The sequence below is a fragment of the Orbicella faveolata genome, unplaced genomic scaffold (assembly GCF_042242905.1).
Source record: "Orbicella faveolata isolate gen_17 unplaced genomic scaffold, um_ofav_v1 contig_2, whole genome shotgun sequence".
NCBI lineage: Eukaryota > Metazoa > Cnidaria > Anthozoa > Scleractinia > Merulinidae > Orbicella > Orbicella faveolata.
Window position 1 is genome coordinate 3,863,130 of NW_028301547.1, and position 16,836 is coordinate 3,879,965.

Sequence of the window (16,836 nt, forward strand, 5' to 3'; positions counted from 1 at the left end):
TGTAAGTTACCCATTACGGTAAGCGGACATTCCCGTAACCGGTCGCGGACACTTTGAAGGCTTAGATTTAGACTTTTCCTTTGTTTTTAAGCTCCCATAAAGGGACACCCGAAAGGAATTGGATAAAATCAAAAAATATAATGTAATGCTTTTTGCAGTAAGAAGGTTCTCTCAATTCGATAAAATAGGGACATTTGGTGTCACATTACTTGACGGATTATCCTTCGCGATCGCATCCAAGATGGCGACTTCCATCGAGATACCTCTTCGGGATACAGAAGACGAGGTAGAGAATTCACTCGATTTCTTCATAAACAAATATTTTCTAGTTGAAGCTAAGAGTTTCGTTTCTTTTGTTAGGTGATAGAGCTTCAATTTGACCAGTTGCCGGAGGGCGATGAAGTACTGAGCATTTTACGACAGGAAAATGCACAACTACACATTTGGATCACGCTCGCGGTAACATAGCTAATTTTGAGTGAAACTGCTTATTGTCAACTATACTATCAGTGTCCTTCATCGACCAGCTTTCTCTTGTATTGCTGCTTTTCTTGCACTGAGAGTTTAGGAGAAGATCTAGACGCCGAAACGATGATTTTGCAACTAGAAAATGTAATAGCGTAGAGCTTACAATGTCTGCTTCATAGTTCTTGCATTCAAGAGTTCATTGGGCTTCGCTGGTTATAAAGAACGAAGGAAATCCAAACATAAGATTAGGGTTCGAATGGAGTTTTGATCTCTGAGCTTGCCAGTAAGTAAAGGATAAATCAATCAGTACATTCTGTGAAAGGGCACTGTTTGCTTTCTGTGTTGAGATCGCGATGAGCTGTATAAATTAAGAAATTGACAACACAACGCACGTGTTTGCATTTTGCTTACATAAAAACTAACAGTGATCGAAACAAAAATTTAAGTGTTTGTGCGAGCTGTGGATTGGGATTTACACTAGGGCTTTCTAGTGCTGGTAAACCTCCTTAGTGTTTGGTTCTGGCTGAACGTTATGTGACACATTTATATTCTGAAACTTATTTAAATGAGCTTACCTTAATTATCAACAGCTGCAGTATTACAAGCAGGGAAAAACAGATGATTTTGTTAAACTCCTGGAAGCTGGAAGAACAGGTAAGTGATGTTATGTAGCATAATCTATGTACGTTAAAATGCTCATGAAAGGTTAAGAGAATTCAGCTGTGGAAACATTTGCCTATGGCTTGACCTTGAAAAATTTGTCATTTTCCAAGACTCCCATTCATACTTCTACAAGTCGGCTGAAACTTGTGACGCGTTTCCCATTTCTTGGGTATTGTAGTCCCATCATCATCATCATCATCATCATCATCATCATCATCGTCATCGTCGTTTTCGTCGTCGTCTTCACTGGCGTCATGGTTATTGATATAACCTTAAACTTTCAACTACATGTATATATGTAAAGTGGAACTTATAGCATAGATCAAAATTGACGAACCTGTAGTAAACCCAGAGGTCTGACTTCTCTCTGTTGTACTTGTCTATAGATGCCAATCGCAATTATCGTGACAGTGAAAAAGGGCAGATGGTCTGCCTGGACACACTTGCTGCATTCTATGTGCAGCAAGCACGAAAGGAGAGAAACAAGGAAACTAAAAAGGAACTGTTTACAAAGGTACAATGACATAAACAGTAATAATATTACTCAAACTGTGACATGCAAAGTAGGTGTGTGAAGTCATGGCAATTTCCTCTAAGTAGGTAAGTCTTTTTTCCGGTTTTGTTTCAATTAAAAGTGTATGTTTGTTCTCTCCTTTTAGTCAACCTCACTGTATTCCACGGCAGACAAGATTATCATGTATGATCAGGTACCTACATGTATTTAATATTTATGTTTGCATGATCAAATGTGATTTAGTCCTGGTTGATTTTTTTTAACTTAATCTACTGTAGCTTACATCTACAGTATAACGAGGTTTTGTGCTTACAACTTAGTTTGCACGCAACCTTTTGCAGCTAATTTCAGATTTCTGTCAGGAAACTGTTTTACGTATGTTCCAGTGAAGGATTGCTTGTTTATTAACTTGTCTATTTTTTGTAATTTTTTCTAGAATCACTTGCTAGGCAGGGCATACTTCTGTCTCCTTGAAGGAGATAAAATGGAACAGGCTGATGCACAGTTCAATTTTGTGTTGGCGCAGGTACCATAATATGTGTGTATTATTATTCAGAATTGCGATTTTGATAGTAATGTTAAATGACCCAATATTATTTTGAACTTCATCAGTTCTGAATTTTTTTTTGTTTTCCCCTGAGAATTCAAAACATCAGGGTTTGACTGTACTGAATTTTGTTAATCCTGCGTGGCCTCATCTAAACATGAGGAGGGTTTGGAGAATTTGAGACAGTTATGCAAATCTGAGACGCAGTCGAGGGTTGCATAACTTTTGATAATTCTCCCAACTCCCAAGTGTGTAGATGAGGCTACACTGTCTGTAAACACATGCGTGAATCTAAAATGTCACAACCGTGTATTCATACTCTCATCCAAACCTACCTATTGACCAATGAGAACTCGCGCAGTATTTCAGTTATTTTATAAAATACGTCAACACAAGTTTAAATTAATTTATGGTTTTTGCATTCTGAACAGTCAGGGAATAACATCCCAGCTTTGCTAGGTAAGTACATCTACTGCCTGCTCACTTAATTTGAATTATTAATAATTATTGCAAAGTGCAGTTCTTAATTTATTTGGTTAATATTAAATGGTTTCTGGTGAAGTTTCTGTTAAACAAGTTTTTGTTTGTTGTAGGAAAGGCCTGTATCTCATTTAACAAAAGGGATTACAAGGGTTCCCTAGCTTACTACAAGAAAGCTTTGAGAACAAATCCTAACTGTCCAGGTATGGCATACAGCAACTAGACAAGACTTAATTGAAGAAACAGACTTTGTTTTCTTTGTTTCTGGCAAGTGAAAGGCGCATGTCATAGATGTGAACCATTTTCTATTATTCCACAGCCTCTGTTCGGTTAGGAATGGGTCATTGTTTTGTGAAGCTTGGAAAACTGGACAAAGCAAGGTAGGGTGTTTGGTGGTTCCCAAGCTTACTAGGTGTTCAGTGGCAAAATTGTTGTTAGAATTTCTTACTAGAGTTTTTTAAATAGCTTAAGGGATATTATTAAAATAAGGAATTAACTAGGTTGCTTGAGGTTTTGATAAAAAAGTAAAGAAACTAGCTGTAAACATGCTCCATTTTCATTGCAACCCCTAGTTGGAAAGGCTTTCAGGGAAGGGGACACATTTGATGACTCAGATCCTTGGTCTCTTTATTTAGACAATGATTAATGACTGATCCACAATTTTTTCTTTACAATCAGTTTCAAGTGACTGCTGTGTTTGTCTCATTGCAGATTGGCATTTGAGCGTGCTCTCAGCCTTGATCACCTGTGTACAGGGGCAATGACAGGTCTTGCCATCCTGGAACTGAATTCGAAAAAGGCTAGCATAAATGAATATTGTTTATGTCATTAAAAATGTACCTGTTGACACTAATAGTGTGATGTGATTATTCAGCTGCAGTACTCATACCACTAGCACATGAGGTTTTGCAGTTTGTACCTCTGACGCTTCAGGAAATTCTAGATCAGCATCATCATACACTGTACTTTCTGTAAAAAAGCCTTTAGCTTCTGAAATCCTCCTCCCCTCAGAATTTGCAGTTACCTTCGTTAGAGTGGGTAGGGATATTTCCAGGAACTGCAGATTGTATGGCTTTCAGTAAGATTTGAAGTACAGTGTAGGTGTTTGTTTGTTTGTTTGTTTGTTTGTTTGTTTGTCTGTCAGTAAGCAAACAAACAAAGATCTCTGCCCTGGAACTGCACTCATCAGAGATCAATAAGAGAGACGCATGGCAACTTCCTCTACATGTAGAGAGTCAATTTTTGAAAATTGCTCAATACACTATATAGCAGGTGATTTAAAACAGAACACCTGCTGGAAGTCTGATGGGTGCATGATTTTATTGAAAGCAACTGCAATTTTTATCAGTATTTTCAAATGATTATCAATTAGTAGTAATAAGGAGATTTAAAAGTGACTTTATGAAATATCCATGTACATGAATGTCCCAGTCAAAGCTACCATGTAACTGAAGCATACAGTGACCAAGGCAAACACCTGTTGAAGGTACAGTGTAGGCAAATAGAGTACATGTAGAATGCCACTGTGGAGCTGGAGGGGGAGCATCTGAGGAAAGATTAGAGTAAACTGTCATATTGGGAAGCTTATGAGAGAGGGTTGCCCAATAGAGCTTTAACTGGATGTCATCATAAAATGTACTGCTTTTGTCGCTAGGTGGACTCAATTAAGATTGGTGTTCAGTTGCTATCCAGAGCATATGCGTTGGACAACTCTAATCCAATGGTTCTCAATCATCTGGCAAACCATTTCTTCTTCAAAAAGGTAAGAAATGCCTGTTACTGCATGCTTCCTTGTGTTGTTTCATAGCCGCAGTGTTATTTGCTGATGATGTTACTTCTCTTGCAGGAGTATGACAAAGTCCAGCACCTGGCCCTTCATGCCTTTCATGGCACTGAAGTTGAAGCCATGCAGGCAGAGAGCTGCTATCAGATGGCCAGAGCTTTTCATGTTCAGGTAGAAATATACATGTATATAAGCATTAATTTTTTTTCATGTTGTCAATACTGGAAAGCTCTTCTTTGTCCAGTCTCTCCCCCATGTACCACTCCTGTAAGTGGCCAAGACCTCTTGTAGGATTCACAAATTGGGTTTTAAGCTCTCACAAGCAGCCATCCTTAAAAGACTGATTACAGCCATTCAACTCTGCATACATGTATCTTTTCTTCCATTTGAAAAATAACTGCAATATTATTAAATAGAAAACTGGCTTTTATTAGCCTTTTAGAGTATTAATTGCCATTCCTCTTTGATGGGATTTCCTTGTTCTTCAATAATGTAGCTTTCATCCAGTATTTTTGACTGGTTTCTCCTACTATTCACTGGTACCCATTTACTCACCTGAGTGGAGACTAAGGTACCGTGAAAGTGGAGTGTCTTGCTGCAGAAAACATAACACAATGACCCCAGCCAGTCCTTAAACCAAGCTGAGCCCAGGACACAAACCATTAGGCCAACATGCTTCTGTGTAATTTGCAATTTTGTATAACATTATTTGGCAAATTTATTTTGTTACAGAATGATTATGACCAGGCATTCCAGTATTACTATCAAGCAACACAGTTTGCGTCACCAAATTTTATCCTTCCTCATTTTGGACTTGGTCAAATGTACATAGCGAGAGGTGACACAAACAATGTAAGTTAATTTACAAGAATATAAAGTTTTCATCTCAAACTACAATGTACAGTCAGGTATTGTAAGTGTGCTCCAAAGCTTTCTTTACCCAAGATGAAGGTCTTAAGTCTGTTGCAATGCTCTAGAATTGGAGAACCTGATACATGTTATTGTAAGTTCAATGGTGGTTATTTCTACAGCAGAAAGCGGCTAAGAACATGGGTTTCCTGCTACCAAACTTTTAGTTGGGTCCTCATGCCATAGTTACCTTACTTCTTCCCATTTACAGCTTCTTAAATATCATCTGCATTCCTTTACAAGAGGTTCGATTAGTCACAGCTCCAACATCAGCTTTTCAGCAATTCCTAACAGTTACTGTCACTTTTTGGTTTACCATATAAATGTGAAACATCACTGCTGTCAAATAAATGGAAAAGCATACAGTTCAGGTTTTCAATAGAGAAGTAACATTGCGTGATGATGCAAATAACGGCTGTAATGCTATAAAACCCAGCAATGTGATGCTATCCTATCTTAGGATCACCCACCTTTGTGTCATCTTGCCCCACGAGTTTTCTTGCAACCATTTCTGCAAATGGATAGAGGGTAGGGTTGGGGGCTACTGTAAGAGTAAAGAGTCTTCCTCAAAAATACAGCATAGCCTGCAAACAGGCTCCTGGCAAGGGCAGAAATAAAAAAACCGGCCCAAATTGGAATCTTATGCCAACCACTAACAATAAAACTCTGTACCAATCGTTTTCACTTCATCCACAGGCTGCTCAATGTTTCGAGAAAGTTCTGAAGGCCACACCTGGAAATTATGAGACTCTTAAAATCTTGGGCTCTTTGTACAGCACATCAACAGATCTAGACAAGAGAGAGACAGCCAAGGTGAACACTCAGTGAAGTGAAATTAAACTTATTACCTGAATGTTGGTGTTTTGCCTTACAACTTGCAGCATGGCCTTTGCCTGCAAGCAAATTGTATTGAAATAGGGGTGGAAGAAAGAGAGTTGCTGGCAGGCTAGTTTGATCTTTACAGATTGATTTGAGACGTAAGGATAATGTTTGATACAAGTCAAGAGTGAAACAACTCAGCTACGTGTAATGTAGAGGAAAATGAGCATAGAGTCAAGAACACGACATTATCACAGCAGCCTCTACTAACATTATAATCTATTTATTTTTACAGAATCATCTTAAGAAGGTAACAGAGCAGTACCCAGATGATGTCGAGGCCTGGATTGAGCTGGCAGGAATCTTAGAACAAACCGATGTGCAGGTGAGTTGAAACAGAGATATCAGTAGACAACTGATTTTTGTGTTGGGTGAATTGGAGAAGATGGAAGGTGAAATCTTTTGGAAGCAGTATATGCAGTAGATACATGTAGGAAGTTGCACAGTATCTGCAGAATTCAGCAATACTGTCATTTGACTACCACAACTACCGTAGTGGGGTTTTATATGGCAATTTTCCGGAAATGAAATGCGGGGTTTTCACTACGACATAAACACAAGCACGAGCATATGCAAAACTGTTGTGACAGCTCCCACAACACAAGCGTAAGAACATAAGGATGTGCAGAATGGATAATCGTATTATTTTTGGATCCATACCTCCTCAATACACTAACAGTAAAACAAGATGGCGGACTTATGCTTATCTCTATGCTTACAGCAGCGCGTTCTTACTTGACATGCGCAGAAGCACAAGTCCAAGAAGAACAAAACTCTTTTTCCTGCCTGTGCTTGTGTGTATGCTTGTGTTGTGGGCATTTTCGCTGCCATTATGCTTTTGCTTGAGCTTATGTCGTAGTGAACACCAGGTCAAAAATGGAAGGATTCTGTTAGCTGTAGTCAAATGATGCCATTGTGTAAACTGCCTGTTGAGCTATTAATCTACAAGACTGGTTTTCAAGTATGTAAGGATCTTGTGGTGACAACATATTAAGAAACAGTCAAGTAGTTAAACTTCTCCTGATATTACCAGGCTGCCTTGCAAGCATATGGTACAGCGTCCCGTCTTCTGAAGGAGAAAGTGAAGGCTGATGTTCCTCCAGAGATTCTGAACAACGTCGGAGCACTTCATTTCCGTTTGGGAAATTTGAATGAAGCAAAGGTAAGCTGTAACAATGTAAGATTTGCACTTCATTAGGGGTACTCTCTGGCACATTTTTCACGGCCACCCCGTTAATACGTTATTATGGTCATTTTATTCTGGCCCGAACAAAAGCTCAGTCAGTCATTTTATTATTTAAAGAACTCTATTAATACGTCCACCCTGTTAATACGGCCAGATTTTTGTGGCCCCGTCGGTGACCGGACTAACGGGGTTTAACTGTCGTTGTGACCGCATGGTTAAGTCGTTAATTCAACAAGTGCCAAACAGTTGAGTGAGGCGGAATTTTTGTCATTTACAGAGATTCTATGAGTCATCTCTTTCACGGTGCAAACAGGAGAGTCAAGCTGACGAAAGTTACTATAGTGCAATCTCTGTGACTACAACATACAACTTGTCCCGTCTTCACGAAGCCTTGTGTGAGTTTGACAAAGCAGAGGAGCTCTACAAGAACATCCTCAGAGAGCATCCTAACTATGTGGACTGTAAGTATGGCGGGTCTAAACCAGTTGATTCTTTGGGATTTTATTTTTATCATGTGGGTTTAGTTTTTTGCGAGTGTGGAACGCAAGATACCGCGCGAGTGAAGAGCAATAAAAAACAGCGAGCAAAAAGGACTGCCTGTGGTAAAACTAATTTGAAAAATCATGGTGCCAGGTTTTAAGATTAAATTTATCAGTTTGGCTTTTCTCTTGCCAGGTTATCTTAGGTTGGGTTGTATGGCACGTGACCGAGGTCAAATCTACGAGGCCTCTGATTGGTTTAAAGAGGCTCTGCAGATTAATCAGGTAAACTCAAGCTCCGGTAAACCTTCCCTGAGGTTAATAATTTCTGTTTGTATAGCATAAATGCCGATAATTTAGCTGCGAATTAGAGCCAGAGGTAAGAGATTGTATATGTAATGAAAAAAAAATCTGTGGACGGTAGAGTCATGTTTTGTATCTTCATCAAGAGTCAGTTTAACGTTAAGGCCTGGCCAATGTAGCCAACATTTCTGCGCAAAACAACACAGCTATTATACAACCACTCACAAGCTAATGTGTCTGGTCCCTTATGTGGAAATGACGCATAGACGTGCATGTACTTAGTCCTTAGGAAAGCGTGGAATATAATCTTCCCTGTTTTGCATTAAACAGGACCATCCGGATGCTTGGTCCCTTATCGGCAACCTTCACCTGGCCAAACAAGAATGGGGCCCAGGCCAGAAGAAATTCGAGCGCATTTTGAAGCAGCCCTCTACAGCTAACGATGCATATTCATTACTAGCTCTTGGGAATGTGTGGCTTCAGACGTTACACACGCCAACACGAGATAAGGCAAAGGAAAAGAGACATCAAGATAGAGCTCTGGCTTTGTATAAACAAGTATTGAGATACGATCCAAGAAACCTGTATGCAGCCAATGGCATTGGTGAGTTATCTGTCAATTTATGTGAAGTACTATTGACATACCGCAAATTTCGCTAATAAGCCTTAGCCTTATGATAATTTGTTCAGAGTCTTTTTCGATGGGCTTATTTCTTCTCGTGTGTGGCATGAAGCGACTTGAAGTATTTCTACTGAAGGAATACCACTAGTCTATGGCAGGGCTACCCCCGCATTAAATTTGTCGCCACCCATTTATACACCTGTCTTGACAAAGAACACACAGCACAGCCAGGGCTCGAGCCTGTACTTCTCAATCCAGAAGTCCAGTGTACTAACCGTGCCTGCCATGCTCCTGCCTTACAAAGCAACTGTTTTTACATTTTCCAGGGTGCATTCTCGCACACAAGAACTTTTTGAGGGAAGCACGTGATGTATTTTCGCAGGTAATATGCAGTACAAAAACTTTAAAGATGAAAAAATTCGTAGCTCTTTTTTTTTCTGGTGAAAAGGCGTTGCATACTCACGCTTAACTCAGATGAATATTCACACCTATATTTATGACATATTTCAGGTCCGTGAAGCTACCGCTGACATCCCAGATGTGTGGCTCAATCTGGCACATATTTATGTTGAGCAAAAGCAGTATGTGGCAGCTATTCAGATGGTGAGAATTTCTTATCGATTTTGCCAAGTGTTGGAATAATGGCCTGCTTTCTAAAAATGTGCCGCTCGCGTTCAGAGGTGACGTGAATATATATTTTTTTTTCCTTGCAGTATGAGAATTGTTTGCGGAAGTTCTTCAAACATCACAATGTTGAGGTGTTACTGTACTTGGCACGAGCCTACTTCAAAGCTGGCAAAATGAAGGAATGTAAACAAGTGTTGCTCAAGGTGCGTTATTCCCGCGTTCCTGATCACAGTCAGCGTATTTCTTTGGTTTGAACTTATCATTCATTCGTGGAGATAGGTCTGCATAGGAGCCAAGTGGCCCATCAGGCCGGAGCTTATCCCGGTTTCTGTAGCATGAAGCGACTAGGAGTATTTCTACTCCCCCCTTGGATGGGATACTATTCCATCGCAGTTACCCCCAGCATTAAGTTCGCCGGTACCCATTTATACACCTGAGTGGAGAGAGGCACTGTGAGAGTAGAGTGTGTTGCCCAAGAACACAACACAATGTCCCTGGCCAGGTCTGTGGATGAAACCCTAGTGTGTGACCATTCAAATGAAAGCTATTGAGCTGTACTTTCTTGTGGTACTGTTTATTCTGTTGTAAAAGTTGGTTCTAACTTTTTAAGTCTGTGGACGAAACCCTAGTGTGTGACCATTCAAATTTCAGGTATTGAGCAGTACTTTCATGTGGTACTGTTTATTATGCAGTACAAGGCGGCTTTAACTTTAGTCTGTGGATGAAACCTTAGCGTGTGACCATTCAAATGAAAGCTATCGAGCAATTTTTTCATGTGGTACTGTTTATTATGCTGTACAAGGTGCTTCTAACTTTGAAGTCTTTGGGCGAACCTCTTGTATGTGGCCATTCAAATGAAACCTATTCAGATAAATTATAATTATTTAGATAAATTGAACAGCACAGTACTTCCATGTGGTATTCTTTGAATAGGGTGGTTTTCACTTTTGATTCATTTTTTTTGGTAAATCCTGCACTAACTTTATTTTATTTATCAACAGGCTCGTCATGTTTCGCCCAACGACACCATTCTGTTGTTCAACATTTCGCTGGTGCAGCAGCGCTTGGCAACAGCCATTTTGAAAGCTGAGAAGAGTCCTCTTAAGGTTGTGCTTGGCGCAGTCAGAGAACTGGAGCAGGCGCAGAGGTGAATGATAGCTACCTTAAGTTCATGTTGCTAAGGGAAAAATTTTTGTGTGTGATTTGCTGTTTTTATTGTTTACCTCATCTTGTTACATCTACGCCATTTACTACTGGTACACACATGGAGTATTTTCTTAACTAAGAATGCGAAGACGTACGATGCATTTCGCCATAATTGGATTTAACTTTAAAATGTATTTTCAGGAATTTTACGTGGTTAAGTCAATATGGAGACCGCCTGAAGTTTGACTTGAGCTGGGCAGCGACTGAGGCCAGGTAATATAAGACTGTTTGTTCTTTGTTGAATTTAGACTTTTGCTTTTAGTGTGTAAACCAACCAACTTCACGCAGGCACACCAATATATATTTAAACTTACAAGCGAACTGCACAGCTTGCACAGGCACACCAGTATATTATTGACTTTACAAGTGAATTTCATTTGTGCACAGGCACACCAGTGATTTGCTGAGCCAGGCTCAGTACCATGTGGCGCGCGCTCGGAAAGTTGACGAAGAAGAACAGGAAGTGAGGCGAAAACAAGAAGCGGAAAAAGAAGCACTTAGGAAGAAAAGAGAAGAAGAGGAGGTAAGATTAACATCTAGAATCTCCTTACAAGTTTAATTCATTGTTAGGAAAACAGGTGATAGGAATAAATAGAACCATTAGCTGATGCGTGTTCACTGTTGTCTTGATCTACCACAAAGTTTACATCATTGGGGCAGAAAAAGGGTTAATGGTAAAGGGGACAGTCTTTTTCTTTCCTATTATATATAAAGGGACTAGTATAGCTGGTTTTCTTAACACGAGGAGCCTTGGAGTCGACCCAAAGGCAAATCCTAGTTTTTTTGGCAGGCTGCGACAACAATTAGCCGGTACTTATGTATACACCTGGATGAAGAGGGGTAGTGGGGGAATAAAGTGTCTTAACCAAGATTACAACACTACGGCCAAGGTTGAATTCAGTCCTCTTCGTTACCCAAAGGATAAGCATACACTGGAAGCTGAGAAATACTCTTGAATGTCAGTCACCGACACATTGGTCATTTTAGTAGCTCGCTTACAAATGAACTCAGTGAAACTTGCAATGCAATTGACTGCAGCGTCTTATTTCCTAAGTAAAAACTCTTGTTTGGCCAGAACTAATCCTGTCACTAGTTTAAAAGTGATTTTTCCCAGTTGAAAGTGAAAAATACTCAATGTGAAATCATAATATTGATACTTTCGTAGAAAACGCGAAGAGAACAACGTGAACAGCAGGAAAAAGAACTTCTTGAGAAACGTCAACAATTCAAGGAAGCCACCAAGAACCTGCTGGTGTTTGCACCTGAAGAACAAGCCCCCAAGGAAAAGGCTTCCAAAGGAAGAAAGGTAATGCTTTTTTGGCAGTTCAAAGTTCATTTTTTTTACTTTTACAGATAGGCTGTCCGTTAGCCAGTTACTCAAGTTTTTTTGAATTACTCTGTGCCATCTCTCTTCTGGCTTTTTCTAACCTTCTCAGGTATTGAAAGGTTAAATTGATGACCGTGTATTTTTTTGCCATTTTCATATTTCTTCTCAGCGAAACAGATTTAAAGCAAACGATCGCACGTTTTTTTTTTTTTTTTGAAATTTTTATGTTTCTTTCCCAAACCTTTCAGGCGTTATAATGTTCCAATACACATAAATCGCTCATGCCCTTGGCAGCGAAGCTGTTGTGCTTTCAATCTCGTGTAAGTCGTTTTTCATTTTTTACAAATCTTTTCAAATATTTTAACATCTGTGTTTCTGTTTCGTGTCTGTGTAGAAAAAGACGGCGGATGATTTTGTGGCGAGTAACGACGAAGAAAGTGAAGATGAAGGAGAAGCGGGTGTAGACGAGGAAGGAAATGAAATAAAGAAACCGAAAGTCAAGAAGGCGAAAAAACGGTGGGTAAAAAAGAAGAGTGGTTTTCAATTGCCTGCTGTGAATTGACTGACTGGGCGAACGACTGAACGGCTGAACAACCGAACGACCGAACGAACGACCGACCAAAGGACCGAACAACCGAACGAACAACTGACCAAACGACCGAACGAGCGACCGACTGAACGACCGAACGACCGAACAACCGAACGAACGACTGACCAAACGACCGAAGGGCCGAACAACCGAACAAACGACTGACGAAACGACTGACTGCTTGTTTGATCAAGTCACAAACTTTTTGAACAAATGACAGATCTTCTTAGAAGAGCCAAGTGAGAGTTATCTCTTAAAAATTTGCATTTTGCAGGCGAAGAAAACGAATTAGAGATGAAGGAGACGAAAATGCGCCGAAGAAAAAGAGGTTTGTGATTTACTTTCTACAATTGTTTAAAACTTGCACTCCTTTTCAGTTCGTACTATTGTTACATTTGTTTTCGACCTTTCTAGATCATTATGTATAGGTTTCAGTAGGTCTTAGCAGCAATTTCTGGTCGTCTTTTCACAGAAGTCGTAAACCGAAAGGTGAGCCCAAAGAGAAGAAATCTGGAGACGAAAGATTGGGAGCCAAACAAAGACGGAAAATCAAGTCAAAGGCGTTCGTGTCCTCATCTGAAGATTCGGACTCTGACACAGAGAAGCTCAAGATTGCTGATGTGTAAGTAATATTTCAAACACGAAAGACCGTGTTTAACCACATTTCCAAACACCGAGAAGAGAATTGAAAATACGACGCCTACAGCGGAGTATTTTTGACGAACTTCGAGGTGTTTGGAAATGTGATCAAACACTGTCTTGAGTGTTTGATATATGTTTTCAATCGAAACTAGAACTAAGAAGAAAAAGGAGAAATAAAATCGTTGAAAAATCTATGCTAAGTACAGTAAGATCAGATATCCAAGCAACGGTCATGGTTTCCCTTGAATTGATTATTGAGTTTGGAATGAAAATAACGCAAGTGCTCAATTTCTTTAGCCCTCCAGTTTTCAATACGACTCCTCTAAAGTTTACTTTTGCGTATGAATGATCTGGCGTTACCGTTGAGGGGTTCATAACTTCACTCTGGTGCTGTGTTGAAACGGATGTGATGGCTTACCTTGTCAATGAAGGAGTGTTGGTACAAACCGCTGCCCAATGAATTTACTGGCGGCTAGTTAAGGCCCGACTATCAAACCCCTCAGTGGCGATTAGCATGTTCACTTCAGTCACTAGAACGAAAAATCTTTCACGAGTGGTTCTATCGAGTTTTAGTATGAATCTACTAGTTTTCTATCACGAATGTCGTCCTTTTATTGACTACCCTACCCTACTAACTATCTATTCTGTTGTAGATAGTGAGTAGCGTAGCAGTGTGCGCCGGCTTGTTAACTAAATGGCGACCGCTTCTTTGCGCTATCGAAGAGTTTGTGAAGAGGATTTAGATGAGGTTTTGAACGACTGGTAGATTTATACTAAAACAATTAGATTATTCACTCTCGATTTCTATGCGTGATAGTTGACTCGGGGTGCACGCTCGTCAACTATCACGCGATAGAAATCGGGAGCGAATAATCTAAGTGTTAGAATTACAGAAGTGCAGCTTTTATCACACGCTTTCGTACAAGGTATTTTGTAACTATATACAAGTTGGAAAGCATGCACTTTCCTTACGCTTTGGAAATTAAATGAAAATGTGACTGTGAGAACGCTAAAATGCGGCACGATGGTTCGCCTGACAATTGTAGTTGTACAATTTACGTGAATTCAGTTATTTGACTCAATTTTACTCTCTCTTAGGGGTAGTGATGAAGACATCAGTGACAAATCGGAGGCTGAGAACAGCGACAAGGAGGAAAACGTCAATGAAGAAGAGAAAGAAGACAGTAGTGAGGGGCAAGAAGAGAAACCTCAGACTGGAAGGAAAAGAATTCTGTCGAGTGATGACGATGATGATAGCCTCGATGAAGATATCGAGGACGGTGACGACAAAGCCGGCGACGAGGAACAACCGTCAACGAGTCAGGGCACGCCAAAGAAGAAAAGCAGAAAACTTGTTAGCTCGTAAGTGGAAATGTTTCATGATCATGACTTAATTTCCGCGTTTCTACAGTTCTCTCTTACATTGTCAAGTCACTGCGGTGGCTAGGCTCTGGAGTCTGCATCGAGCGGTTCGGGATCAAGCGCTGACCGGGGAGTTCTTGAGCAAGTCACTTTTACTTTCAGTGCCTCTCTCCACACACAATCCATTTTCAGTATTAGGCTCTGTCCTCGCTACGCGGGAGAAATCCGTAAACGGAGGTTTCACTCCGAAAACGTATCAAATGTTTTTTTTTTCGGCACTAGGCCGGAGAAATTTGAAAACGCAACGATTACCGCCGACAGAAAAGTTTGAGTACACCCTTGAGGGTTAGGGTTAATCACATGATGATCAAGACGTCATCTTTTTCGACAACCTTCGTTTTCAAAATGTTTTCCGTCCCCATTAAAACGCAAAGCCACTGTTTTCAAATTCCTTCGGTTTGAAGAGCGTTTTCGAAAAGCTCCGTTTTCTTGACGGATTAGTGTGGATGGTAGGCCTAACAGTAGAAATAAAGCTGCGTTTTCAAATTTTGGTATAGTGTGGACGAGGTCTCAATCAGTCGTTTTGAACGTTGGCAGTTAAACTTCTACGTCGCTCGAGGCAGGAGCAAGAATGAGTAGTGGTGGATTGTTGGGAAAGCTTGACAAAATGTTAGACATAACCTGCGCTGGCCTAGCATCCCTTGCTGTTTACTTTATCCTTCAAAAACCGGAGTTAAGCCTTGAATTCCTTGATCCCTACAGTTGGGTCATTACCTTGTCATTTGAGTTTTCTTTAAGTTGTAAAATTGTGACACAGCGGTTTTTTTCTACAGGTCCGAATCAGAGGACGATGACTAGATCAAAGTTTCCCTGTCCTGTGCCGTCATTTTCACATGGAATTATTCCTGTAGCAAAATACTTGTATAGACCGGCTAATCACGAAATGTAGGACCAAACAGAAACCGAAACGTGCAGTCTGCCGTCAGTAGACACCCTACCCCTACCCCACCCCACCCCACCCGGCAAACCCTGCCCCTCCCACCCCATCCCCATACACAGTACACAAAGATTACCAACAGGCTGTTTGTTGTCATCTTTGAAAAGTGTTTACGGAGTGCAACTAATGAAAAATACAGGAAAACGCGCACGCGCACGCGCAGAGCTCCAAACCCCTATCGTGGAGAGTTATCTGAAGTTGACATCTTGTCGTTTGGCAACATCCGGGATTGAATACTGCGGGCTCAGTCAGACCAGAAACCAAAAAATGGTGAAGAACATTCTTTTCCTAAAGCCCATTCTATTTTAGTAGTTACTACCCCTTCAGTGTCTCACACAGTGTTTTTGCTGCTTTACACATTCAAATAGGGTTTATGTACATAGTCCACAATGGAAGCTTAAATAAACGATTTTCTTCACTTGTAATCTTGGGTGCCATCTGTTCTCTTGCACTCCTGGCAATCTCACTTTCGGGCTCTTGGATCTGCATACTGTTGCTGATTTGTCAAAGATAGTAATCAGAGGGACTTCTCAAGAAATAGAATATCTCTCATAGTTTGGACAAAAGTTCATGCTTGGTCAAATGTCGCTATAGAATTTTGTTAACTAGTTACCAGGCCCTCATTTTTTCTACCTTGGAGCTCAAGAGAGAAGAACGTGGGATTGAAATTTGATAAAGGTGGGAAGGAGATAGCCTGTGCACATCTGCCCCCTCCCCTCAAAAATCTCCCTGATTGGAGGAGAGGGGGGCAGATGTACACAGGATGTGATTTTTTTTCTTTTTTCACCCAAAATAAGAGGAGGGTGGGCCCCCAGGGCCCCTCCCTTTGATCAACCACTGAGGACAGAGACAGATTTGTTTTCTTAGGTGTCAAGTTGAGGGGTTTAACCTCATAAGAACGAGTGTCCATCTGCAACGAAAAGAGGAAACGCTCAGTGCTTTTTGCGTGTTTTTAGCAACATCTGAAGAAATCATTTCTATTAAATATGATTTCCGGTCCATACTGCACACTCTCGAGAATTTGTTTGCATTTTTTGTTTCATGTAAAACATCACAAAATGTAAACATTTCGCAACTACTTACATGAGGTTAATTCAAAGTTTCAAAACAACCGTTATTATGGGTGCGAAGCAGTCAAAGTTTTAAGCTTTGTTCTTTCTCATATCACTTGATGAAACAACTTCGAAGCTGTAAAAATCAATGAAGCTGTTGGAAAAAAAAGTTTGAAAGGCCTCAAAAGGTAAGGTATGTGG

The 16,836-nt window shown here is 40.3% G+C and overlaps 1 protein-coding gene across 1 annotated transcript; it reads left to right on the forward strand.

Annotated features, from left to right (window-relative positions):
* The first annotated feature begins 220 nt into the window (after positions 1-220).
* LOC110061858 (RNA polymerase-associated protein CTR9 homolog) lies at positions 221-16,008 on the forward strand. Its single transcript, XM_020768718.2, has 31 exons — positions 221-286; positions 361-459; positions 1,059-1,122; positions 1,518-1,645; positions 1,791-1,838; positions 2,082-2,171; positions 2,624-2,651; positions 2,786-2,875; positions 2,992-3,052; positions 3,384-3,471; positions 4,327-4,434; positions 4,519-4,626; positions 5,188-5,307; positions 6,061-6,177; positions 6,479-6,568; positions 7,277-7,405; positions 7,707-7,890; positions 8,105-8,193; positions 8,542-8,815; positions 9,160-9,215; positions 9,344-9,436; positions 9,547-9,663; positions 10,462-10,607; positions 10,808-10,879; positions 11,054-11,189; positions 11,832-11,972; positions 12,388-12,509; positions 12,857-12,910; positions 13,055-13,204; positions 14,323-14,586; positions 15,420-16,008. The coding sequence occupies exons 1-31, from the start codon at positions 242-244 to the stop codon at positions 15,442-15,444; spliced, it is 3,336 nt and encodes a 1,111-aa protein (XP_020624377.1). The 5' UTR covers positions 221-241; the 3' UTR covers positions 15,445-16,008.
* Positions 16,009-16,836: the final 828 nt, after the last annotated feature.

Bases quoted from the DNA above. Each gene is read 5' to 3' on its own strand.
- LOC110061858 (XM_020768718.2), top strand. From the start codon at position 242: ATGGCGACTTCCATCGAGATACCTCTTCGGGATACAGAAGACGAG. The intron at 1,646-1,790 runs GTACAATGACAT...CTCTCCTTTTAG, and splicing joins AAAAGGAACTGTTTACAAAG to TCAACCTCACTGTATTCCAC. The intron at 9,216-9,343 runs GTAATATGCAGT...GACATATTTCAG, and splicing joins CACGTGATGTATTTTCGCAG to GTCCGTGAAGCTACCGCTGA.